At 32.7% G+C, this 27,116-nt stretch overlaps 1 protein-coding gene across 3 annotated transcripts in view; it reads left to right on the top strand.

The window, feature by feature from the left end:
* LOC132714615 (uncharacterized) overlaps nucleotides 1-27,116 on the top strand; it is a 42,838-nt gene that overhangs the window by 335 nt on the left and 15,387 nt on the right. The window contains exons 2-8 of one of the 3 annotated variants that reach the window (XM_060697516.1): nucleotides 3,631-3,680; nucleotides 4,163-4,293; nucleotides 11,589-12,251; nucleotides 12,762-12,870; nucleotides 13,431-13,560; nucleotides 25,251-25,314; nucleotides 26,017-26,724. In XM_060697516.1, coding sequence (XP_060553499.1) covers nucleotides 4,284-4,293; nucleotides 11,589-12,251; nucleotides 12,762-12,870; nucleotides 13,431-13,560; nucleotides 25,251-25,314; nucleotides 26,017-26,724 — 1,684 coding nt within the window. In that variant the 5' untranslated portion in view covers nucleotides 3,631-3,680; nucleotides 4,163-4,283. Of the gene's footprint in view, nucleotides 1-3,630; nucleotides 4,294-11,588; nucleotides 12,252-12,761; nucleotides 12,871-13,430; nucleotides 13,561-25,250; nucleotides 25,315-26,016; nucleotides 26,725-27,116 lie in introns of all 3 variants that reach the window. The other 2 variants (XM_060697510.1, XM_060697523.1) reach the window with 2 other exon arrangements.

Consider the following 27,116-nt stretch of genomic DNA (forward strand, 5'->3'; position numbering starts at 1 on the left):
TAACTAAAGTACATTTTTCGAAGTTTATTGACTAAGACAGAATTACATATCTCGCATGAGAAGAACGCATTATTTTTAATACATAATGGCCTATGCTGCTATAAGGGATTCTTGTTTATTTGCTAACAGTTGTACAATACCAATAATCTTATAACATTATTGTAACTGTTTTACAATGTTTACACTATATTGCAAATTTTTATTAGCCAATTATCTGAACCATCTTTTCATTTGTTGCCTTTATGTAATAAGTATAGTTTAAGTAGTTTAGTATTTTGTATGGAAGTTTAACTGCTACTTTCTTGACATTTGCTACTGTTATGAAAAATAATTTCACAATTCTCTTTCAACTGGTTATAAGCATCTAAAAAGACTTTTATTACTACTCATGTTTGCCCTTTCTAAAGAAATAAAAATAATTTTGTTTCTGAGGTATAATTTGCTTTAAAGGAGTTATATATCGACATAGAGGTAGAATAAACTACTTAAACATTTCACGATTATAGAATAACTTTAAGCAAAAATAAATGGGAGAAACAATTAAATCACCAGCTGACCAAGTGTAAAGTTTTGTTTACATCTTAGATATGTGATTAATATACCAAGTGGTACTTGTGACTTTTTCATAAAGAATAACTGTTAAAATTATTTTGCTGCAATTTTGTGTTGCTTTTCCAGGTGAAAGTCTGGTTTTGATGTTATTTAATCTGAGGAAGGGTTTGGTCAATAAATTATAAACAAGGCAGGGCAGGGCAGCACAGTCTGAGTTTTATGCAAAATGTAAATGAATTATTCTCAGTTTTAAAACTAGCCAGTTATTGTTTAGTTTACACTATTTTTTTTAGGTATTAGCATCTTTTGTTATCTCAAATCCATATATATATAATATGAGGAAGGGTCAACACAACAAACGTCTTTGATCATTATTTACACCCAAAACAAACACATCATGCATTGATCATTTATTAAAAAATATCCTTACATACGTCACGTATATGTAACAATAATATACATCTAGCAAGCACAAGCTCTAAACAAATTAAGAAAAGCATTGATGCAAAGCATCAAAGGGCGTCCAAGCAATAAATGCAGCAGGTGAGGATGAACTTGTAGACATCTGATGACCAAATATTCTTATAATATTTTCAATGGTTAATTGGTTTTTACCAGAATTGTATAATATTTATGAATGGGCGAACGAAAGACAATTGTTCATCATGAACTTTGGTAGGCATGCTAGAGATTATAATATTAAATGTTGTTTTTTTCCAGGAGAACTTGAAATTTAATCCATATTAACGATTATATCCAAAATATACAGGTCTATTATATCCAAAATATATCCCCTATATGGTATTAGTATATTTATACTATATAGGGGGTATTTTTAGATATTATGGATATTATCATTAATATTGGTTATTTGATAGAATTTCAAGTTCATGTGGTATTTTCTTTGGAACATACAAAATAGTAGCCAAAAATGAAAAAAGTCTGTTAATTGATTTATTGGTAGGTCGATCTACTATTTTAACGAATTACTTAAACTAACTCGTCTGACTCATCGGTGTGTTTACATTCCCGTCAATAAACCCATAACAACTCATGTTAAAATTGCAGACGAAAGTTTCTGTTGTTAAAATGTCACAATATACGGCAAAATAACATTCCACTCAAACTACCATAAAATCGATTACCTTCATACAAAATTTAAAAAAATCCGGGAAACCAGGATCGATTTTAGCTAAAGAGACTTAAACAGCGAATAGGTTTTTATAGCACACTACTGCAAGACCTTTTAAATGTCGCACAACGTCAAAATAAAAGCGACATTTAATGTTATGAACTAGGTCTATTGAAATATTCACGGTAAAAATGTCATAAGTGCAATCAGGGCCGTCAAAGGAAAGCCGGAAAGAACCTTCGGAAAAGCAATTTCAAAATAATAATACCATGATATAACAATTCGTAAAAATGGCTTACTTATTTTTTTTCTATAGATTTATAAAGAGTGCAATTAACTGTTTGAATATGTTTGCATTTCATTTCCTGCGAAATTCTCCAGTTCGTTATTTATTTCAATAGCGCGACACCAATGACCGTTTCGTTGAACTAAAACTACTTCTATAAATAGATTCTCGGACTTTCACAATGTTAAGGTCATCATTCTATTTATAGGTACAGCAAGCCGCAAAACATAATTACCCGGTGTTTACTACAAAATGATTAACAGATTAATAAAAAAAACGAAGAGCGTGATTAATTGACGGATAAGATAATTTCATTTGAATATGTTTGCATTGCGAAATTCTCCAGTTCGCTATTCACTGTACATATCGCGACATTTCAATTTTGATAATCAAACACCCTCATATCAGTCGGAATGATCGGCTATTATGACCGACGAAAAGGCCTGAGAAGTTGCAATTGCCCTTTCACAAAATCTGATTTATTCCATATAGGGCGTCGCGCTTCGGCGCGGACGCCAATAAAACAGGACAGATAAATCGCCACAAAATAACGAACACAAAATTGATTATTTTATGACATTAAGATACAGTATAAACCAAAAAAATTTAACCAAAATTATCAACATCACTGCATCAAATAAACATCACAAAACAACTTAGACTCAAACAGAAAATATTAACATATATCTCCAAATTTAAAGCATCAAGTATAAAAATATTGGCAAGGCAAAATCACTCAATACAACTAAACCAATATCAACCAAATATATCAACAAAACAATTTCAACTCAACACCTCGACATAATGCAACAACCAAATTATTTAAAATACAACCAATGAACCCAGATGAATTAAGATCACCACAATTAATCCCAGCACGCGTAGAATTCTTTTCTAGTAAGTACAGAGTTATCGATTCATAGCCTGACATTAATTTGTCAAAGTCCTGTTTGATTTTTTTTTATAGGGGATTGGCTTGAGAAAACAGGTGTTTCAATACTGTATAAACTGTGAAATTGTTATCTTCAATAAACATACTTTGAAGGATATTTGTCAAAATTGTCGTTAATCAACATTATCAAATGTTACCCATTTGGACTGGATTTTATAATTTACGACGATTTTTTTTTCTTTTTGATAAAATATTTACAAAATTTCAATTCTGAGATGTAAACTCTCTTGTTTCGAATAATTATTCTAAATAAGTACCAACTATAAATTTAAACTTATAGATGAAAAAGTGTCATGTTTTAAAGTAATGCTTCTGTTTTTGTAAATAACCATTTTTATTTTTTTACACAATATCAAATACATGTACGAAAAGCGCAGAGTGTTATTTAATTCACAGCGTGTCTGGTGTTCTTAAGGACCGGGAAAAGATCGAGTTAATTACTGCTTTTTCATTTGGAAATTATTAAAAAGATATGATTTTCTATTGTCTAATGGTCTATTATTTATATAATAGTATGCATGTTTTAATCCATTCTTTGGAATGAACAAGGCTATAGATTTTATGATGATATGGACGTTTGATGTTATAAATGTTTTTATTGTTTATGTGATCAACAATCGGTCCAGGGAACAGTGTCATCCAATCAAACAAATGAATAAATTTTATCAATATATATAATCCATATCTCTAGACTAAATTTTATGTCAGCAATATGACAGATCAGACATTTCTTTGATAAGTGAAAAGTGTTGAATAATGTTGGACTTAATATCATCTATAACTGTTCATTTTACTTTCTAAAATTGATTAATCATTGCCAATCCGATCACCGAATGTAAGTGATCTTGCGGGGATAAGTATCTGTCTATCACTATAGTACGGGAACTTTACAAGTTAAAATAATTGCTACAAAGCAAGGGTCTGGCGATCGTAATGACATTACTTTATACAAAACAAACATAATTATCAAAATATTTTAAACACAAGAATGTTGTTATAGCCGAATATCATGATGAGCAAGTTAAACTGACTCTATATAATTAACAATGTTTATTGAAATTGCAAAAATTGAAAGTTTTACAAATTCTGAAACTAACAAATGACATTTTAATGTGTAAAAATATTATCCTATATTTTTATAAAATGATAATTATAAGTAAGGAATTATGAAAAAATTAGTTTCTCAGTTGTCACAAATTTATGATTATTTAATACATCATGTAACTTTTAATTAAAACAGAATATTTTGGTTCGTTTCATGTTATTTTGCCATGACTGAGGGCGCAATAATTTTCGCATTTTGCATAATGACCAGTGGATGAGTGCACAAAGACGTAAACAAGTGCTCAGAGGCTTTCAAGATGGCTGCTGGTGAGTTGTTTCTTGCATATACACAATTTAAGATTGAGAATGATATAGAACAGAACAGATATAACTGTAAGAGCTCAACAAAGTATAAAATTTTAAAATAGATGTATAAAATAGCAAGAAAAATAGTCCAGTTATCTTGTCATAAACAATATAAAAAGGACTTCATCTACGCACCTATGTAATTGATGTTTAACTTGCAATTGACAAAATCAGGCAAGTTTCACGATGGTAAGATATAACAAACAAATCTAAAAGGAAAGAAAACAATGACTTATTTTGTTCTCACGTGTAATAATTTACAATAATCATTTGTCATTTGCATTGTTTCGCCGGATGTATCTGGTCAGTAAGCAATTTAAAGATAAACAAATAAGGGAAATGGTGATATGTTTTCGCCATTTATGTATTCCAGAATCAGAAAATCGATGCCACACGATAACAATTTCGATTATTTTGATGTTTTCGTCGTTATGTACTATATACTTTTGTCTGAAATAAGCAAAAAAACTGCAAATTATGACTATCTTTACATCTTTACTGTCTACACAAGTTAATAATAGATATGTTATGTTGTATTGGTATATTTTATCGTTTTGTGAATTTTTCGATTGCAAAGACTAAGTTAACATTTTTTCCATTTTCTTACAATGTCTCAAAATTATTTTAATAATTTCTTATAACATTATAACGACCACTTTTTAAACAAAAGCGTCGAATATCGAGTGTAATCATGAAAGATAATGTAATAACATTTTGCATTGGTTTAAGGAAAATATGTAAAAAAGGATTTAGGAGTTGTTATTACTGCCATTAGGCACTTGCAGGCAATAGTTACTCACATACTAGTGTACCACATATGTCCATAAACAAGTTCAATAGAACAAATTCGTCTACATTTGTAATCGTATAGTTTTGAAAGTAATCAAGGTTTTACTGTCGAATCAGCGATGCGTGAGTTTTAAAATGGCTGTAAAAGAAAATTCGTAAATTCAATTTGTGATGTTATGTTCATATACTTGAAGATTAAATCATTATTGTTTGTGGCTCCAAAATTCCTTTTTGAATATTTTTGTTGTTGTTTTTTTACCATTAGAATATGTCGACTGCCTATTAAAGTATTTTGTCAATTTTCTTGCAAATCAGACAATATTATCTATCGTTAACACCGGTGCTTGAAAACCCTGTCTCACACCTCATGTAAAACAAGCCGCATGCTTTAAGTGATTTCATTGCCCCGAGGCTTTTGTGAATGAATTGTGATCTTAGGATGACGTCATTGGAGAGGTCATCATACCTCTCCATAGTGATTGCTTTGATTGCTGGCGGCATCCATTTTAGCGTATCAAATTGAGTTTAATGAGTCTCATATACAACCTAAAAACATTAGAACCAGTCTATAAACATTGGTATGCGCATGTCCCGAATCAAAATAGGATTTTTCTTATTAATAAATGAAAAATTAACATCGACTGTAATAAATTGTTTATTGTTTTGTGAACAAGTAAAATAGCTACAATACTGTGAAATTTGAAAAGAAGTATTGTTTTTAGGATGGTATATCTGGCCACATTTCTTTACTCATTTCGCTGTTCATTAACAGTCCAGGTCATTGGCATAGCTCATTTATTTTTAGATGTAATCAGCCAGTGAAGGTCGCTTTCATATTTTACGACTGCTTTGTCTATACAGAGGTTGCATGTACATGGTTGAAATTTTGAGCTATACAAATGGGATTTTCTCGGTTTATTTTTCTGCTGTTAACAAGTTTAAAGAAAAGTTAATCAAAGATAAGTGTATCAATTTTGTATACCATAAATAGTGCAAATATATTTACTTTTTGCAAGTTTATGCTACACTAAGTTCCACTGTTTTTTATTCAAAATTGAACTCTAACATTTTGAATGACTTCTTTATTGACGAATGACTACAGAAGAAGTCAATAAAACGGTCAGATTTCAATTTAGAATAAAAACACAAGTTCATTGGGTTTTTAAATGGAGCTAGAATACTGAAAAACAAAGCATTTAAGCATTTATATAAGCTTCGGATCCAAAGCTTTTCAAAAAATCATGATTGTAATTGTGTACATTACGAATTTGTAAGTTGAACAAATGTTAACATGTGTATTTATGTATTTTTGTACTTATGCTTGTATTGCACAACAGGCTGTATACATGAATCACTTGTGCACCATTTTGAACATTATTGTTAAGGCATGTCAGCACGCGCAGTATTCAGGTTCGTGCAGGCTTATTTCCGCAAGTGGGTCGCGCGCCAGTCCACTTTTGCTTCTTATTCGGCGAGCAGGTCACCTGCAATAATTTTTCCCCAAACTTTTTACTCTTTCCGTAGCGGCCCTTTTGTGTCCTTTTCTGCTTTTAGGTGGGGCCTTCTGGGCGCCCTGCTGGTGTAGCTGGATTGTGTAGGGGGCTGAGTTCTGCCAACGTACCCTTGTATGTTTGATTTTTGTTCTCATCTTTTAATAAAAAAACAAGTAACAAATTGGTGTAATTTCTCAATGACATATTAATCAATTGATTTAGAGAATTAAGACAAGAATGTACAAGCTAAAAGCAAACAAATCTTAACGTTTCCGTTTTATAATTTTAATATGTCTGTCTTGCCAGATTAGTTTTGTCAAAGTATGAATCCTTTCCATATATATCCACATGTGTTTTACAGAAGAAGAAGAAAAAAGATACTAATACACTAAAAAATAACTGACATTAACTGGATTTTCTCTTCTTAATTTATTGCCTACCGGTTTCTATAATCATCAGGGCAAATAAAAAAAATGTTATAAAGTCATTTAAAGTTATTTGTGTACACATGTGTACGCAACGTAAAATATGTCGACGTCATCAATTTTTGTTTAGTTTTCGTTGAAATACCTCAATAAAATAAAGCTCTTTTGATAAGCCTTAGTCGCTCACTAGAAAGACCTGCTTTTCAGTTTTGGAAATTATCTATTGTCAATATTAATATTTTCTAATATTTAATTTGAGCATAGAATACGTTTAAACAATAATTCTAAGAAATGCCATAACCTGGGACATTTAAGCTTCAGCTTAAACGGGGCCAATCAAATTAATATGAGTTAACTTGATAAAAGACTACCTAAAAAAGCCACAAAGTTTGGTGATCATCTATCTATTATTTCAGTAGGAACTGACGTTCAAAGGGTTTTTCTATTTTTAGCTAAAGTGGCCACTAAAACTGGCAAATCAAATTAATATGAGCAAACTTGATAAAATACTACCCAAGAATGCTACAGACAATGTTTAGTGATCATCCATCAATTAGTTCTGTAAAAATAGACGTTTAAAAATATTTCTATTTTTAGCTTTATCGGCCCCCTAAAACGGGCCGATCAAATTAATATGAGAAAACTAGCTAAAAGACTACTTAAGAATGCTACAGACAAACTTGGTGATCATCAGTCAATTAGTTCTGTAATATTAGACTTTTAAAGTTTTTTATATTTTTAGCTCTAGAGACCCCTAAAAGGGGCAATTCAAATTTATATGAGCAAACTTTATAAACGAATACCAAAGAATGCTACAGACAAAGTTTGGTGATCATCCATCAATTAGTTCTGAAATATTAGGCGTTTAGAGGTATTTCTATTTCTAGCTTTAGCGGCCCCTTAAAGGGACCAATAAAATTAATATGAGCAAACTTGATAAAAGACTACCAATGAATCCTACAGACAAAGTTGGGTGAAAATCCATCAATTCGTTCTGTACAAATTGACGTTTAAAGGTATTTCTTTTTTAAGCTTCGGACCCTTAAACGGGCGAATCATATTAATATGAGCAAGCTTGATAAAAGACTACACAAGAATGCTACAGACAAAATTTGGTGATCATCCATCAATTAGTTCTCTAGAAATAGACGTTTAAAGGTATTTCTAATTTTAGCTTTATCGGCCCTTAAAAGGGGCGAATCAAACTAAAATGAGCAAACATGATAAAAGACTTCCTAAGAATGCTACAGACAAGGATGGGTGATCATCCATTAATTAGTTCTGAAGAAGAAGATATTTAATTTTTTTTTTTCATTTTTAGCTCTAGAGACCCCTAAAACGAGCCAATCAAATTAATATGAGCAAACTTGATAAAAAAAATACCTTAGAATGCTGCAGACAAAGTTTGGTAATCATCCATCAATTAGTTCTGTAGAATTAGACGTTTTAAGGTTTTTTTTTATATTTTTATCTCTAGAGACCCCCCTAAAAAGGGCAAACTTGATAAAAGACTACCTAAGAATGCTACAGACAAAGTTTGGTGATCATCCATCAATTACTTCTGTAGTAATAGACGTTTAAAAGTATTTCTATTTTTAGCTTTAGCGGCCCCTTAAAGGGGCCAATCAAATTAATATTAGCAAACTTGATACAAGACTACCCAAGAATGCTACAGACAAAGTTTGGTGATCATCCATTAATTAGTTCTGTAGAATTAGACGTTTAAAGGTATTTTTATTTTAAGCTCTAGAGACCCCTAAAAGGGGCCAATCAAATTTATATGAGCAAACTTGGTAAACGAATACTTAAGAGTGCTACAGACATTTGGTGATCATCCATCAATTAGTTCTGAAAAAGATAGACGTTTTAAGGTTTTCCTTTTTTATAGCTTTAGCGGCCAATTAAAGGGGCCAATCAAATTAATATGAGCAAACTTATATTAAAGACAATCATATTATTACTGATTTGAATTCAAAACCCACCGATAAACACAAATACCTTCTTACAAGCAGCTGCCACTGTTGTAAGAACATACCCTATAGTTTGGCTTTGAGAATCAAACGAATCTGTTCAGATCCCAACACGTTCAATATCAGAGCGAAATAACTCTCTGAAAACCTTCGGAAACGAGGATACAAAGAAGAAGACATTGCAAAAGCGATCTCAAATGCAGACAGCACGCATAGGAAGGAACTACTTGAGTACAAACATCACTCTAGTGGTTCTTCACAAAAAAACAAAATAAAATTCCATCTGTGCTCACATTTCACCCGGATTTACCAAACACTAGCCTTGAGCCATCATTGACAAACATTGGCCAATTATTGAGCCTTCACAGAAACTTAACTAGTTGTTCCCAACTAGACCAACCATTGCATAAAGGAGACCTAAAAGCCTCAGAGACATACGTGTTAGAGCCCAACTGAGACCAATAATGACAGATAAAATAGGTCAGTCTGGACCATGTGGCACACCATGATGCCAATCCTATGCTGCTATGCACCTTACAAATACATTCTCCTCAAAAATAGGGGCCAAAACATCTCTTAAAGACATAATGAATTGTAAAACGGCATACGTTATTAACCTTATTTCTTGCAAAGTGTGCAACAAACAATATGTCATTGTAACTAAACTTAATTTAAATAAACGAATGAACTTACACCGCTCTGACAGGAAAACACGAAAATTTAACAGATCCCCAGTTGCTGAACATTTTCACCTTGAGGGACACAGTTTTAAAGACGTGTCCCTCTGTTGTATTGACAATAACACAAAGTGATCAGATGTTACACGGAAATAAGGCGCGAGACATACTGAATACGCTAGAGCCATCAGAAATCAATAAACGAGACTAATTTTAACACGAATTCTCGCCCATTTTTGACAAATTGTTTTAAACCTGCCTCTAGGCGGTGCCAAGAAGGGCTCTTTTTCCCTGTGCCTGAGAGCATCCCTATTACTTTCACCCTATCGAAAATGTCCACTTCATATAATATGCCACTGATTGTAACTTGCATTTTCTTACATTATACTGTTAGTAATGAAAACACAAAACGCCCTACATATACACCAATAAATATATTTGGTCATTTAATGCACAAATCAGTGAAAATTCTATAATTTAACCTTCAAGGTCAAGGTCATAAAAGAGCCAAGGTCAATTTAAGTTTGATAAACAAGAAGGTCTTGTCCTTAAAAATGTTCTGTTATAGTATGAAGTCAATCCATTCAATGATAGCAAAGCTACAGTAAAGAAGATGTAAATTTCAATAATTTGACCTTCAAGTCAATGTCATTTATGAGTGAAGGTCAAAGTCTGTCTGGTTATTTTAAAGGGCTATGCTTGAAGATTATTATGTTCAAATTTGAAGACAATCCATTCAAAATAAACAAAGTTCCAGCCAATAATAAACATTTGACCTTGAAAGTGAAGGTCATTTATGGATGAAGGTCAAGGTAAGTGTAGTCTACTGAAAGGTTTTGTCCCAAGGGTTGTTGTGGCCTAGTATGAAGACAATACTCCAAGAACTAAAAAAGTTATGATCCAGGTACAAGTTTGCGGACGGCAACGGCAACGCCGCCAGGACTTTAGTCGAGCTAAAAAAAGTTTTATGATATATGTAACGTACTTGTTTATTTTACATATTTTAAAATTAATAAGAGTTTGAAATCCTCACCAATATGTTGTCAATATAGCCTCTTGATAGTCACAAAATGCCAGGATATCCCTTATTCTTCCAAAATAATTTCTCGGGGGAGCATGACAAAATAGCTCAGTTACGCCAAATTGTGCTGCTTCTTTAGCTTTGGAACATCTCACCGATTAATCCTAATCTGAGAGATTGACGGAAATAGCCGATATGTTGCTATTGGTCGACTTATCAGAAGTTATCACTTTCCCACAAATAGAACAATTAAATAAATCTTCAACGGCTGTGACAAAACCTCTCGCATGTTTCTTTTTAAAAAAGCAAACTTGTTTTACAATATGCTACTGTAAGAAAAAATTGCGTAATGAAAATATCAGTTCTGTTCCGAAAATTATTGACATGTAATAATCAAACACTGACTGTCGGTATGGAACAAACACTGGCTGTCGGTATGGACGGGAATATCTAGCTCTTGGGTAACTGTTAAGCGGGAACTCGGCAGAGTTACCCTCTGGCTGGATATTCCGGTACGTACCCGCAGGCAGTGTATGATTCAAATAGTCTACAATGTACAGGTTTTCTAGGCTTTAAAAACGTTTACACTTACCATTTCACAAAATTCATTCCATTGTTTCTCGTTGGAGACGTTAGGGCTTTTTTAGGCATGATCTTTAATTTCAAAAAGGGCTAGAATCTATTACCTTTAAATTTAATAAAAGGTTATCGATTGAAGAATAAGGTCATCGCATTTAAATGTGCGATGCTTCAGACAAAGTACGTTACATTTGCGACACATTTTCAGGATTTATATCAATATTTAAAACAAGTACGTAACTCTCATAAATAACCCTCTAGATTTGAAGATATGACAACTTATTTGGAAAATTCATTTCTAGATGATTGTGTACCTGAATGCGTATATGAAGCGCTGAGATTTGAAGAAGAAAATAGGGTGATACAAGAAAATAGTTATCCTTTGTTCGACTGCCTTGCACGGACTATCAGATCAGTTTTAGATATCAAAAGTCGATACAAATGCAAAAACGGCGATGATAATGATAGCGCGAGTCAAGTAAACACGATGGAAATGTATACGTCCTCAGACTACCTACATGAAAAGGTTGTAGATCTACTCTTGACGCATGCGGCACAGATTAAGCCTGTCTTGTCATTACTTTGTGACAACGTTCCTACGGCAGCAATGCAGAACGATCAAGAAATGAGCAAAGAGCAAGAAAAACATTTGGAGACTTTTTATCAAACTGTGATTACGGACTGTTTAATCGGAACATATGATTCTTTTCCCATGCTTTGTCTCTATGCTGCGGCAACTTGCTTACAAACACCTATTTATATCCTTTGCGAAAACCAGATAGGTAAAATGCAATGGGCTTACTATCAGCCTTTATTACAATGTGACGGTCAACCAGATGGATTCAAGTATTTGACAATGTTCATGTCATCACAAAAGAAGTTCCATGCGATAGTATCAAACGATGGGAAAGCGGGCATACCAATTGCTAAAGGACTGATTGGCATGTATTGCTCCATACTTGAAGGTATTTTCATACAATAATTATATAAAGATGTATGTTATTTAAACCAATAAATTAGTTATAAAACTAAAATTAGTTGGATTATTCATATGATAGCCATTTCAGTAAATTTTGAATTATATCATTTATATAAATATAATACTCTGACATTTTTAGGTCTTATCATGTGCATTAAATAGTATGTTTGTTTATTTTTTATCATTCAATTACATAAATACCTAGTATTTATTGTTAAAAGAAAATTTGAACTAGCAAAATACTTTGTTTTGTTTGGCTAAATGCAATATATGATTCACCAAAACATGTGCATATTTGGGGCCCACATTTGTATGAGGTGCCTACAGTTTTCATTCTACACGTTTACGTATGAGTATATACTAGTGCTTTTCAATCAAATAACTCTGCTATATTTTTTTATAAGTTTTATTTTTTTCTATTACTTCATTATTTGTTAATGAATTTATTAAACATAAAACTATCGACATTTAAATCAAACACATTGTTTAATTGCAGACACGTTAGTAACAAGCATCATGGTACCAGATGAGTTACAGAACTTACCGATAGCAGACAAAATTAAGATGTGTGAACAACTTGATCATGAAATATTTCAGCAATGCTGGTAAAATCAACACTTTAGTTTCACTGTGGTTTTGCAGATGCGTTTATCATTCGCCTTTTAAACTGTTTGTTTCGATGCGATCCTATAAATATCTCAAGCCTCTATCACATCAGCCGCACGAAATTTAGTTCGTACGATTTGTAGAGAAATCTGTGCCGTAGAAAGATCGCAGGCAATTTCGCAGTCTATCTAGATAGATTTGTAGATATGTCACTTGACATCATTTGATTACGGCAAAATGCTGGTGCGGCGAACCTGCAGCCCTCGCAAAACATAAAAAAAACGCAAAATATTTTACATGAGAACCTCTAGAAATCATGATTGTTTTACGACAGTCTTGAGACGTCCAAAATCTGTCAAAAAATCGCAGAAATAATGTGCATGATGAGAAATGAGTCTGCGACGTTGCGGCAACCTTGCGACCTTAAAGAATTCGTACGAATGTCTTGCGGCTATATTCTTAGGCTTTCACAGTCCTTGTTTCATAATTTTATGTTTTCTAATATTTTTAAAGCAGAGCAAGAAAATAACAAATATAACAAATTCAAATTGAATTTCAGTGCTTTGTTTTCTAAAGAAAACGTTGTTCAGAAAGAAGACTACGACAGAATGACAGCACATCGAGCTGACAGGTCAGAGTTTACCCGATTTGTCGAAAACTCACCGGATGCCTTCAAAATTGTCTGTCAGGTAAAATAAGTTGTAAATCCTATTATGTGTATTAAAAAATGTAATTATTATCTTCAAAGTTCAAAATTTCTTTACGTAAATTAATTTTTGTAGAGATCAATCTTTCTTTTCAAATTAAATCTATCATTAAAATCACTTAAAAATTGTCGGTAGTTTTTTGTGCGCATTGTAATGCGCTTCCAAGAAAGATAATCACCGATAATTAGCTTTCAAAAAATAAAGTAGTTGAATAGTACGCGGATAACTGTTTAAATTTCGGCTACAAACAAATAATGAGTAATTAATACAGAATAAATATTTGTAAATGTAAATGGAGAGCGGTTCAAAAGAATAAGAGGGTCGTTTAGACAACATCAGATAAAGGATTTCTCCTAGCATTAGTACGAAAATATTGATGATGATTCCGCGCGCGTTACCCCACTTGCAGTGATGAAAGTGCGTCGCCACTTGATTACTGGCAGACAAGTGGGCAAACAAGTTTAGAATGATATATGTCAAAAATGTTGAGAAAAAAACAAAAATAACTTCTAAGAAATGTTCCAATTTTCATGTTTTATTTTAATTCCTGAATACTTGCTTACTGTTTTCGTATGTTAGGCTAGTGAAGAAATAATATGGCCTTATATAACTTGTTTTAAAAACATATCCAGGTTCATTTACTTCATATAGCATCAAAAGTAATAGAAATTTACTTTTCAACAGTTTTGTTATATATATATATATCAATGCATTAAGTGTATCACTGATATTACTTGTTTTAAAAACATATCCAGGTTCATTTACTTCATATAGCATCAAAAGTAATAGAAATTTACTTTTCAACATTTTTGTTATATATATATATATATCAATGCATTAAGTGCATCACTGATATTCTTAAGAATGTGTGGTTATTTTGACAGTTGGTATATGTGATAACCATGGAAACTGCAGGCCCGTTTACAAAAAAAAACAAACAAAAAAAAAAACTAACAGGTCAATATATATTTTTATTTCTATTTTTGAATTCACTATAAAATTTACTTTACATATCAAAAATGTAGAAAATTCTATAAAAGAAAATTTTGATAGCTTTAATTATTTACAGAATTCATGCTTTTTTCTCATTTTTGTTCAGTTAAGAAGCATGAAAAACTCATTGTTTAAAGTATATGTCAAATCATCGTTTTTTTTGTTTCATACAGAACCCTTAGATAACCAGGTTTTGTATAAAATTATGCTTATTGTGTGTTTATTAAACTGTTTTTTACATATTTATAACCCAGTTTGGCTATTTTGACAGTTTTGAGATATACGGATACCATGGAAACTGCCATTTTACAAGAAATCCAACGCTTCAACATATATTTTTCTTTTTATTTTTGAATTCGCCATGAAATTTTACTTAATAACATACAAAAAAAAAATTATAGAAGGATAAAATTTTCATAAAACTGTAGAATATGTCTGTTCATTTACATATGTAATATTTCATAACTGTAACAAGTTTATATTCTTGAATCTAAATTCTCGCGTTTTGGCGAGGTTTGACCGAATAAATTTACATTTATTTTCGCGTTTTTCATATTCATTCATATAACTTCTGTAAGTAAGTAACGGTATAACATCGTATTTCTTTATTTTAATACTGTTTGTACTTGCATTTTTTTAGTATTTCCATATTAAGATTATAATTATTTAGGAGATTCTAGGTGTTAATGATTTAATCATTTGATATTAATCTATTAATCCTAAAGAAGGCCAAAAATAGAAAAAGTGCAGGCTAAGTTTTCGCCTATTCATGAACGGTACTTGAAAATGCAAGCTATCGCCCACGCTCCCTAGCAACACATTAAGCACTAAACATTTAAACATGAAAATGGTGAAATTTTGAATTAACAAACATCAGCAGATGTGTTCATATGGCGGAATAAAATGGAATCTTCATTTTAGCCATTCCATGAAAAGCGCAGTATGGTCCCAACGTATAAGATTGCGTGTGTCCCATACGAGAAAACAAATAAGACATAGTATTTTGGAACGGGATCAAAGGTAAAAAAACTTGCATAACTAAGATAAGAAGTCAAAAGACCAAAAGACAAATTTAAAAGGGGGGTCACATATCCTTAGAGTGATTTTACAGTATTCAAGTTGGAATACTTGAACAACCCAACTACAAAAGATTAACACGTCGCGCCGAACTGTCTTCAAAGAACGAAAATATATTCCACTAAGATACAATTAGTTAATCATACATAAAAACTGCCAAATGTTAAAGGCAGCATGTTAAAACTTTCGCCTCGTTTCAATTAAATTTCTCTGGAGTACCTGTAGTTATCAATTGAGACAATACCCCTAGGTTTAACCCTATTGCATGCGGTGTTTCTACAAAAAAATGGAACAACAAAGTAAGTTTGCTAGTTGGCGTGAGCCCCTAATACAGAGTCACGATTTGAAAGGCATCAACGCCGCTTTTCATGGAATGGTACTAGCGTCTAACATTGAATGTTCCATGATAACCGCAATATGAAGTTGCGGATGTTTCAAAATTCCAAATTGTACCAGTTCAAATTATATGTTGAATTCTGCTTAAGCCGGTGCTAGGAGCGTGTTCGGTAGTTTTGCACTTGAGTGTATCGCCCATGAACAAGTTCAATCAAACCGAGCCTGCAACATTTTCAGTTTATGTTGGGCTTTCTTTAGGGATTCTTATTTGCTCTATTTAATTGCAATATCAGCGTTGTTTATGCCATTTGGAGGCTGAAAAACGTCGCCCCGTAAATTCAAACAGAGATGTTATATTTCCAATCATGAAAGATCGTTCAGCGCGACATTATTGTTGTGCTTGTGTTAAATAAGTTTTTCTATTCGGCTTGATAACGGTCGCATGAACACATCTGTCTCTGAATTAAGAATATAACCCTTTTCATGTTTAAATGTTGAATTCTACTTAAGCCAGTGCTAGGGAACTTTGACGGTAGCTTGAATTGCCACTACCGTCCATGATCAGGCTCAATCAAACCGAGCTTGCAACATTTTCAATTGTGCCATTTTGGGCTTTCTTAAGGGATTCTGTTTTTCTCTATTTTGTGATTCAAAATTAACCCTTCATTGGCATGACTGGTGACATGTCTGCTGTCCGAACTCGACAGCGATAGCTGCTTTTTGTGTTGTGTTTTAACGGGCTTATCGGTCATCAATAAGCATATACTACATACATACATACATGCATGCATGCATGCATGCATACATACATACATACATACATACATATTTCATAAAAGTTAAATGGAAAAAGCACGCATTTATAGTTATAAATCTCTTCTCCACTTACTATTATATTTTGCGTGCAATAAAACATGTTCAGAACAAGTGTAATAATTGTGACTTTTACCATATTCAAAGATTATTTTTGATTAATTTAAAATTTTGATAACTTATAACAAATTTGCATTCGGGAGTACATTGCCACGTATTTACGGTGCTCTTGTTTTCCTTAGTGTTGTTTTGTGGGAATCAAATTTATTCAATGGAAATAAGATTTTGTGAATTTCATAAAAATTCAGCCATTTTACTTTCAATGAATCTGTTTAAAGGAAAATGCCACGCTTGAATGGCCCCATTAGGTTTTGGCTACTTCAAATCTGAATAAAACAAGTCAAACATACTAACCAAAATAAAATGATTTGTCTGTGAGTCAATCTAAGGTCAATTAAATTATTCAACATGACATATTTATAAGTGGTGTTTTGTTCAAGTAAAAATCAAATACATTTATTAATTAACAGTAATGGCTTCATAACCTCAGATCCCCTTTCAAAATTCCATTTGATTTAGTTCCGCCCATTGTTTTCTCGTTTAGGGCACACGCACTCTTTTACTTGGGGACCATACGCCGCTTTTCGTGGAATGACACTACTGTGTCACATTGAAGGTTCCATGAAAACCGCCGTATGAACACATCTGCGGATGATTTTAAATTCAAAATTTCACCATTTTAGTGTTTAAATATTGAATTCTGCTTAAGCCGGTGCTAGGGGGCGTGGACGGTAACTTGCACTTTCCAGTACCGTTCATGAACAGGTTCAATCAAACCGAGCCTGCAACATTTTCAATTTTAGTGTTGGGCTTTATTTAGGGATTCTGTATTTCTCTATTTTATTCCTGAAACAAATATTTTAATATAAAGATCAAATTTTATCATATAAAAAGGCAAAATCAGATAAGCCTAGTGTACTAAAAGGTATTTTACAACATGTTTTTAGTTGATAAATGCATATTCTACATCTATAGATAACAATGTCGTGGCCAATTGCACCCTAATTCTGACAGCCACTGACCAGAATGCCTTCTTTCAACGTTAGAAGTGATAAAATGTACATTTTCTATCTTTAAGAAAACATTTAAGAAGATATTTAAATGTTTGCAGAAGCCGTACGGAGAGTGTTTGAAATGATTTATAATTATAATACTGGGCGTTCTATAATTAAGTAATCCTTTATTTCTTTTTGAAACACAATCGATGCACTCCTCTTTTACATTACTACAAATACAGAATTTGAACCGGAATTAAGACTGACCAAAACGATACAATTGAAATGTTCCAGGCACTGTTTGATTGATCCTGTTCCTGGAAGGTACTGGAAAGTGCAAGTTTCCGTCCACGTACCCTGACACCGGCTAAGCAATGTTTCGTCACCAGTGACTACATTTGCAAATTTCTTTTAACATGTATTTGAATTTGAAATATCAATGCAATATCACAATGCAACTGTGTGTTTTAAATTTGGTAACTCCGATAGGAAGTTTGACATAATTAAGTCCCTCCTTTTAATTGTTCCTCGCATTTTTGTTCGTCTGTCTGTCCATCACACTTTCGTGTACGGTCCATAACGAAGTCATTTATTAAAGAAATTTAAAATAACTTTGCGCAAATGTTTGTTTAAATGAGACAAATTTTGTTTCGCAATATCCGGACCCCTACCTCCAAGGTTAAAGTCACACTTGGTGATTAAATGTCAACATTGTCTATTTGAGGGTGTTTGTCGTGTCCGGTCCATAACTTTCTTATTCATAAAGAGATTTTAAAAATGTTTGGCATAAATGTTTAGAATAATTAGTCAATGTATCTTGCGCAAAGACCAGTTGCCTACCTACAAGGTCAAGGTCACACTTAGAGTTCAAAACTTAATATTGTCTGTTATAGGGTATATTTTGTTTCAAGTTCATAACTTTATCATCCATCGAGGGATTTTGAAAATACTTGACACAAATGTTCACATAACATCCTTCAAGATCAAGGTTACACTGATAGGTAAAATCTTAACACTTTATAGGGTATATATTGTGTCCAGTAACCTTTTCGTCAGTCAAGGGATTTTAAGATGACTTGGCACAAATGTTAACACTAATAAGACAAAAGGTCAAACGCAACACACAGACCCCTACTTTAAAGTCCAAGGTCATACTAGAAGGTCAAGGTCTAAAATGGCCTGTTATAGGCTAAGATGTCAAATCAGGCCCATGCAAATAAAATGTCATTTGTGAATCGCCTGCATACCTTGATCGATGAAAAGTTTATGGCACGGACACAAAATATACCCTGTAGACCAAACTCTTCATTGATTTTGTATTTGTCACATTTTGTAGCTTTAAGATAGTGATAATAATTATTCAAATGTAGGTATGTTGACACATTTCATTTCTGTTGACATATTCACAAAAGTTATTTCATAATGATCTTAATGAATTTATTGTAACTTGCATGTGCAGATCTAGCATTGATCAATATTTTGCACTGAAATCATTTTCTCATTGTCTGAGTCTCTAAGTGCCGCATTACCAAAAAGAAAAGAAGATTTTAATGAAACGTGTCAGTGTATGCTCACACAGTTTACCACCTGAGGTCTTATGTTTTTTATAAAGAGAGGACAGTCTAGAGAAAAATGATGAGATTTTTCTTTGCCCACAAACGATATGATATTCTTAGAAAAAAGGTATTTGGCCAATAAGCTACAGTTGGTCTTCAAACGTGTGTGCAAAACCAGCAGTCTACTACTTTTACCATAGTTAAATATTTCGGTACCCTTTGAATGTCAGGGGATATGCTCTGTTTTAATAACGATAATGTTTGAGGGTTGCGAACGTCGATTTGAAGACTGTTTAAGGCTTGAGTTGTGGACGTTGGAGAAGGAATTATAATATAGCGTGATACGAGCTCTCTGGCAGCTCTGTAACAGCTCTGTAACAGTTTAAATGTCGTAAGTTGTTCATTGGTGGAATCTTGGAACATTTAAGAAAGATAAGGATGGACAAGATGTTTGGTCATTTTATAGCAAGAAAAAATATTACATACATTGATATGTAATATAGATACGATTGCATACAAAATTATGTATGAGACTTTTTATGCCTGGTTCAGAACATATGAAAATTGTGCAAATCCACAGGAATAGAAATATAACAATAAAAATCCATTCTATAAATTTCTTTGTTCTCTGTACTGTAAAACAAAGCTAACACGGGCACGATCTGCCCATGTTTTGCTTTTGTTTTGTTTTTACAAAAACACTATTATTTAATATCATTGATCCAATGAAACCCAAAAGATACGGTTTGTAAATATTTATTACAAACAAATATAAAATAATTTTCCTATCCTATGCGACGCGCAAATGTTAGCTAGTTATATTTCTCGCGTTGATTTTGCGATGGAGCTTCAAGATAATCACGTGTTATAGTAACGACAGCCATCTTACGTTACGAAAATGCCTGGCCCTCCTCGGACAGTTTCTTCAGCCAAAATATGATATGAAATTTAAAATTGCAATAATTATTCTTAAGTTTGCTACATACAGATTTTCGATTTACTATTTGCAAACTTTTTCTCTGTCTGACTATGACGGTGTGTTGATGTTTTTTTCATTGGCTGAATCTCGTGATCAATACATATGACGGTGTGAACTAATTTCATTTTCTTTGAAATGATGCCTTTAATCGGACATCTAATAATTTTATTTACAAAACAAATGATTAACCAATCCCAGAACATTTAAAATAATAAAAAAATCATTGCAAAATAATAAATGCATATAAATTGTAAATTTGTGTATGACTTACCCCCTAAATAAAAATTAATAGACTCTACCAACTAATTCTCTAACTAATTATGTAGTTGCATGACCATGACCAACTAATTCTTTAACTAATTATGTAGTTGCATGACCATGATTTGCAAATCAAATTTAAGAGCTAAACCAGTTGTTTAAATAATACAATACACAGCAGATTTTGTACAGAAAAAGTTTGTTTTGGTTTCGACGTGATTCAAGGGATTGATTCCCACCCTACCTCGGACAAAACTTTAGCAATTGACACAAGTTTAGTTGCACCCGATACAATACGAACTGCCACCTTTTCGATTGTTTCCTATCCGTGGGTTGTACAGTTTTCAAAGTTTACATCATCGTATTGTAAAAGTAGACAAATAAAATACATATATTTTTCCGGTGAATGACAACCAAGACTTATTTAAACTTTTGCATTACATTGATATGCTTCGCTTGTAGGCCTTTTCAGTTATATAGTTTATCTGAGATCGAAAAAGAAGACTTAATGTACACCAAGATGTTTATGATGTATTACTTCTTGATTAATCTCCCCATTCATACCTAAAGTTGGATGGACTTGATTGCCAATTTTGAAAGTCAAGATAAGAGATTCTATGTTTTTTTCTGTTTTTTTTTTTTTCGAATTGAACTGGGTTTTGGTCCACTGGGAGATAGCAGAGAGGTCAGAAATACGAGTTCTATCAGCAGAGGTATGAACATCTACTATTAATATAGACTCGTGTTGTTAGACAATAGGCGAATATTGGCTTGTATATCAAAAACAATGTCATAAATATACGTTAACAACAAAAGAGGTCCCAAGATGGATCCTTGTTGTACTCCCGCTTTAAAAGTGCTCCATTTAGAATGTGCACTAGGTATAACAACATTGCCTGCGGCCAAAAAGATAGGATGAGAACCATTCAAGAAAGCTTGAATGCCATACATTTATGTATAAACAAGAAGCCTGTATGCCATATCCTGTAGATTAACAGCCAGTTGACAAAACAGTTTTGGGGTTTACTTACATTTTAGAGAAGTTAGTAAATAAAGATGTAGTAAAACAGAATTTCTCCGTTTTACCTTCCCGCGCAACACCACAAAGAACTAGAGAATTTTCATCTGGTATTATAGTCTAGGATTCCATGTTTGAGGTAGAAGGTTCACTGTGCTGGAAAACTGCCAGAGTTTATCTCTAATAAAAGTCGTCCAGTATTCCGCTTTTGTCATTTTGTCTGATTTCAGACAGTACCACTATGTTTTTGAGTTTTGCTGTGATGTCTTTAGATTTTTTTTTCAAGCGTATGTATATGATAAGCTTGAGAATTTTCTATTTTTGAAACAATGTTGTTGCAAAGTGTCACACTTATCGCAGCCAATCATGTTCAGTATTGGTACGCTTGGCTTTTTGTAATACCTTCGTCGTCTTTGTCTGATAAGTTGTGTTAAGTTAGGGGGGAAAGCAGGGTAGGCTATTTGGTATAACGGTGACATCAATGTTAGGAATACATATTTTTGAAACATCTATTATGATTTATGTGATTCTGTAATTTTGTGTGTCTGTATATCTATGCTTGGATCTTTAAATTGGTGCCAATTTGTATTTACTTCTAGTTCTCTAAGTTGTTGATTTTTGTCTTTGTCAAGTTTGGTGTATAACTATTTATACACGTGTCAGAGAAAGAAACGATATCAAAGTCCTAATTTTCGGCAAAGGGCGTGTCTAGTTTATGCTTAATGCCCTGAACATTGTAGTGCATAATAGAAAGTTACGAGAAATTATATATTATGTCTATGCTGGATTCAGATAAACGGGAACAACATGTACTAGAATTTGATCGTGAGTTAAACGTTTTACTATTTCACGTTTAAATGTTGAATTCTGCTTAAGCCGGTGCTAGGGGGCGTGGACGGTAACTTGCACTTTCCAGTACCGTCCATGAACAGGCTCAATCAAACCGAGCCTGCAACATTTTCAATTTTGCCGTGTTGGGCTTTCTTTAGGGATTCTGTATTTATCTATTCTAAACGGAAATCCAATGAATGAACATTGGAAACTTAATAAGAGAGACAATGTAAAATACAATAATTTTACATTATTGTAGTGAATTCTAAACATAGGATGCGTGCGTTTGAATCTAAATTTATAATGTCATTCTGATGAGTGAGTAATGACTGCATTATCAATATGGGTATAGTGGTGATAGATGTAAATATAAATAAAGTGTAATCGTGATAATTAAAAAAGCGATAAATTGGTAGAAATGGAACATCAATGAATTGTTAATAATTATCACTCTTGCAAACCATTAAATACATTTAAGGACTGCAATAGCATCTTTTGGTACGTGAATATAAATTATGACGCTTAGCCACTGGCCCTGTCAGCAGACTTTTAAAGAGCGAAAATGTATAAATATTGTAGAGTATTGATGTGTACGCACGTGCATATAATGATGTTTTTTCCGTATTTTCATGTAACTGTTGTATTGCATACAATGATGAAATGCTTCTTAACACCAAGTTGAAATTGTATAATTACATAATATTTTTGGTATTCATACATGTACAAAAAACAACAATTCAATACTGTTTGATATAAATTGCGTTATTTCTTAATTTTTCTTCTGACGCCATTGTGTCAAACGCAGTCTGAATAACCTCTGATACCTTTTAATTTTTCATTTAGTTAGCACTGCCAATTATTTTCGCGTCGGTGGCATAAACATACTTGAATTTGAATAAATTCTTGAAACTGCTTAGGGGCCTTGGACTGTTCATTTGCATTACGCCAGCGGGTCAAAGAATTTATAGATAACTGTATGGATTCAACTGTTCAGTATGGATTCAACTGTTCACACACAAACCATATTCGAATATATTAGTTGTGTAGATTAAAATGAGGAAGAAAAATTCTTAAGTTAATTTAACATTTCATAATATAATCGTTATAGACACAATGTCGATGTGACTTTGTCAGGGGAGTAATGCCTTTTCTTATAGTTGAATGATGAGTACCATTTTTAGTCCTTCTCGGGTTTAACCCGAGGATACTATAATGTTTTCTTCCATCAATCTGTCCGTCGGTCAGTCCGTCCGTCCGTCTGTAAAAGTTGATACTCAAATAGGACTAAAATAATTTTATGAAACTGGAAATATGGAAAGATGCCAGTAAGGAAACTATGTACCTCTTTTTTCCTACAAATGTTAAATATGGTTAAATTACCAAATTATTGTGATAACTCACACATAACTGAAACTTTAACGAATTTCAAACTACGGATAGATGGTGTTTATGTACAGTACATCATTTTTAGCTCGTCTCATTCGAAAAAAAGTGAAGCTATATTGATTGCTGGGCGTTGTTGTTGCAAAAACTTTAATAAAGCTAATAACCTAAAACAAAAAAACATGATTGAGTCAATATGTAACCAAGAATGCTTTATTATCATGAACATTGCAGTTGTAAGACAAGGGACATTAGTTAGCAATGAGATCTGTCTATCTACAAAGTTTCATGTTGATATCTCTTATAATTTTTTAGTTATACCCCGAACAAATTTGAAGTGTAAAAATGAAAATATGGTGATAACTCCAAAAATTAGGCAAAGAAGGGTTACGTTTCTTTTTTTTGCACTGCTCACCTACCCAATGAGATCTATCTACCTACAACATTTCATGTTGATACCTCTTTTTGTTTCAAAGTTATGTCCGGCCAGACGGACAAAGCGGCGACTATATACTCACCTTCGTGGAGCATAATTACTAAAATGAATTTTTGAATGCTTGTTTGTCATGGCAAAGCACAGTTTAGAGATAAAGAACATTATTCTGAAAGCTATGCTATTTTTAAAGGTTTGTCGCTTTTTAACTTTTTGTCATTGCCTTATAACTTGAAGTACTTGATTTATTTAATAATTATGAAAAGGAAATTATAATGACGCCAAAATTTTAAACATTATGGCCCTTTTAAAGTAAGTTTTTGAAACTTTGTTACTTATTGTGACTGCCATTTAAGAAAAGCGTTCCTATATTGCTATGACAACAAATAGACTTAAAATAGTGGAAAAAAAACAAATATATTCTGACTCATTTTTTAGAGACGTTACTGACATACCTTTTGTGGGTTCTAATTGGTAGGGCCTTTTGTATTGCCTTCAATACTTTTAAAATTGCATGATAAGTTTTAGAAGTATAAACTCGCAGGTTTTTGAACATTCAGGTAAAATGCAGTGTGATTCGGACAAAGTATTTATTTGCGTTTTTTGGCAAAATCTCAACCTTGCGATCAATAACGACCAATAAAGACAAAACACAACCTAACGCTGCGTTTAGAACTTGTTTGTATCCCTATTTGAACAAAAATTGATTTGTCACGAATAGTCTATAATGTAATGATAGTGGCAGACCTAAAACTTCCAAACAGTTGATAAGTACTATTTGCATCTTCAAGGTAATAACTTGTACACACAAATAACGTTTATTAAGGCCTACAAACCGAGCAAAGATGTTTTATATCTAAAGAGTGTTTCGTTTGTAAGAAATGTTGTGGCTTTTTTCATTTATAGTAACTGTATTCAATGAACGTTTCTTTTATTTCAGGTTTTAATTAAACTTCGTAAAGGGACATTCTTAGAACCGTACATAAGGAAATGGAATGAATTCGGTGAGTTTGCATTATGTTACTGTTTTTAAAACTTTAAATTGCATGACTGATAAAGAGCAGTTTGTTCTCTCAATGTTTTGAACATACACGCATCAGGAGACAAAATGTTCCTTTGTTTTAATAATATCTTTGATTATAATTTTATTGGGTTAATGGGCATAAGTCTAACATACACGTATATCATTAACACTTATAAGGCAATGATAAATGGAACGGTCCAAATATATTTGAAGACCTTTCAAAGTTGCAATGTATTGTAGAATAACACATAAAAAGTGCATAATTTATGTATGCACAGAAAAAACATGATCTCACAGTTCCAGGAGAATTTACTAAAATAGGGTTTACAAAAGATAATTTCTATTTCTTGAACGATATAGTTTAATATTGTAAAATAACAAATGTAAACACCATTTGTTTATCATGGAAAATTAAAAAGCTTTTGTGAAGTAATGGAAGGTGGCAATTCTGAACTGTTTCTGTCCAATCAAATATCCTTATTCTAAGTTGAGCTCAGAGAATTTCTTTATAACATGGACAAATGAGAGAACATGGATGTACTCCAGACAAGACTTGAACCCACAATCACTTGATTGAGAAGCAAACACATTAACTATGGAAATGCTATGGAAAGAGCGAGAACAATTACTTTGTAAGTATACAAAACAATATACATTGATGATCTAATATATCATTTTTCAGGATATCTATCAACAGATGAAACAACTTTGTTGAGAAATATGGCGACTAACTTTGACATGTCAGGTCGTGATTATATGGAGCTTGAAAGAGTTAAACAAACACTCATTTGCGAAAATCAAAGTAGAATTGTTAAAAGCAATGGTTTGTCTATGTTTGAGTGTATTGCAGATGGTGTCAAATCGGCTTTGAAAGCCCAAGGTCAAAACGGATGCAAAGCTGTCAATGTAAATGGCAGAACAATAAATGTGAATACTTTACAAAAATGCACTGACAAAAACTACCTTCATAAGGCAGTTATAGATATACTGTCTAAGTATGCGGAACAGTTTATCCCCCACTTGCCATTACTTTGTGGAAATATTCCAAAAGCAGCTAAGGCAACTGGACAGAAAAGAAACAAAGACCAAACAAAGGTTTTGAAGAAATTCTATAAGAGTGTGGTAAATGATTGTAACGACATTAAAACATGCCAGTCATATGCTGATCTATGTATTTATGCTGTAGCGACTAGCATACATACACCTATATATATCCTTAGCAAAAACCAGAATGGAAAAATGCAATGGGTTTACTATCAGCCGTTATTCGAAAGAGATGGTCCAATAGGCTTCAAGTACTTGACAATGTTCGTGTCATGCCATGGGAAGTTCCATACAATAGTGTCAGACAATGGAAACGCAGAAATACCATCTGCTACAGGACTGGTTGGTATGTATTTCTCGGTTCTTAAAGGTAATATCAATAAAATGACTTTACTGATGTTTATTTTATCTTTTCTACCACGTTGTATTGAGAGACGTGCGTTGTTTGTTGTCTACAATTTCTTAAAACAATATCTCTCGTCAAAATTGATCCCACCTTAGGGGTCATGTGTTTTTATATAGTGTCGATAGACCAAAAGCCTTCGAAAAACTTGTTCTCTGGGACCACAATGGCTAGAACTTTGATATTTTGCATTAAGTATTATCATATTGACATTTACCAAGATTGCTTGAAATACGACTATGACTACAAACTTTGCGCTACCGCATAGGTTATTGGCTTTGTTTCAATAATTTAAAATAAAAACATGAAAAATATCTTTCCATAAGGCCCTTGTG

Source organism: Ruditapes philippinarum, unplaced genomic scaffold (genome assembly GCF_026571515.1).
Source record: "Ruditapes philippinarum isolate M1 unplaced genomic scaffold, ASM2657151v2 ctg3362_1_1_1_1, whole genome shotgun sequence".
Classification (NCBI taxonomy): Eukaryota; Metazoa; Mollusca; class Bivalvia; order Venerida; family Veneridae; genus Ruditapes; species Ruditapes philippinarum.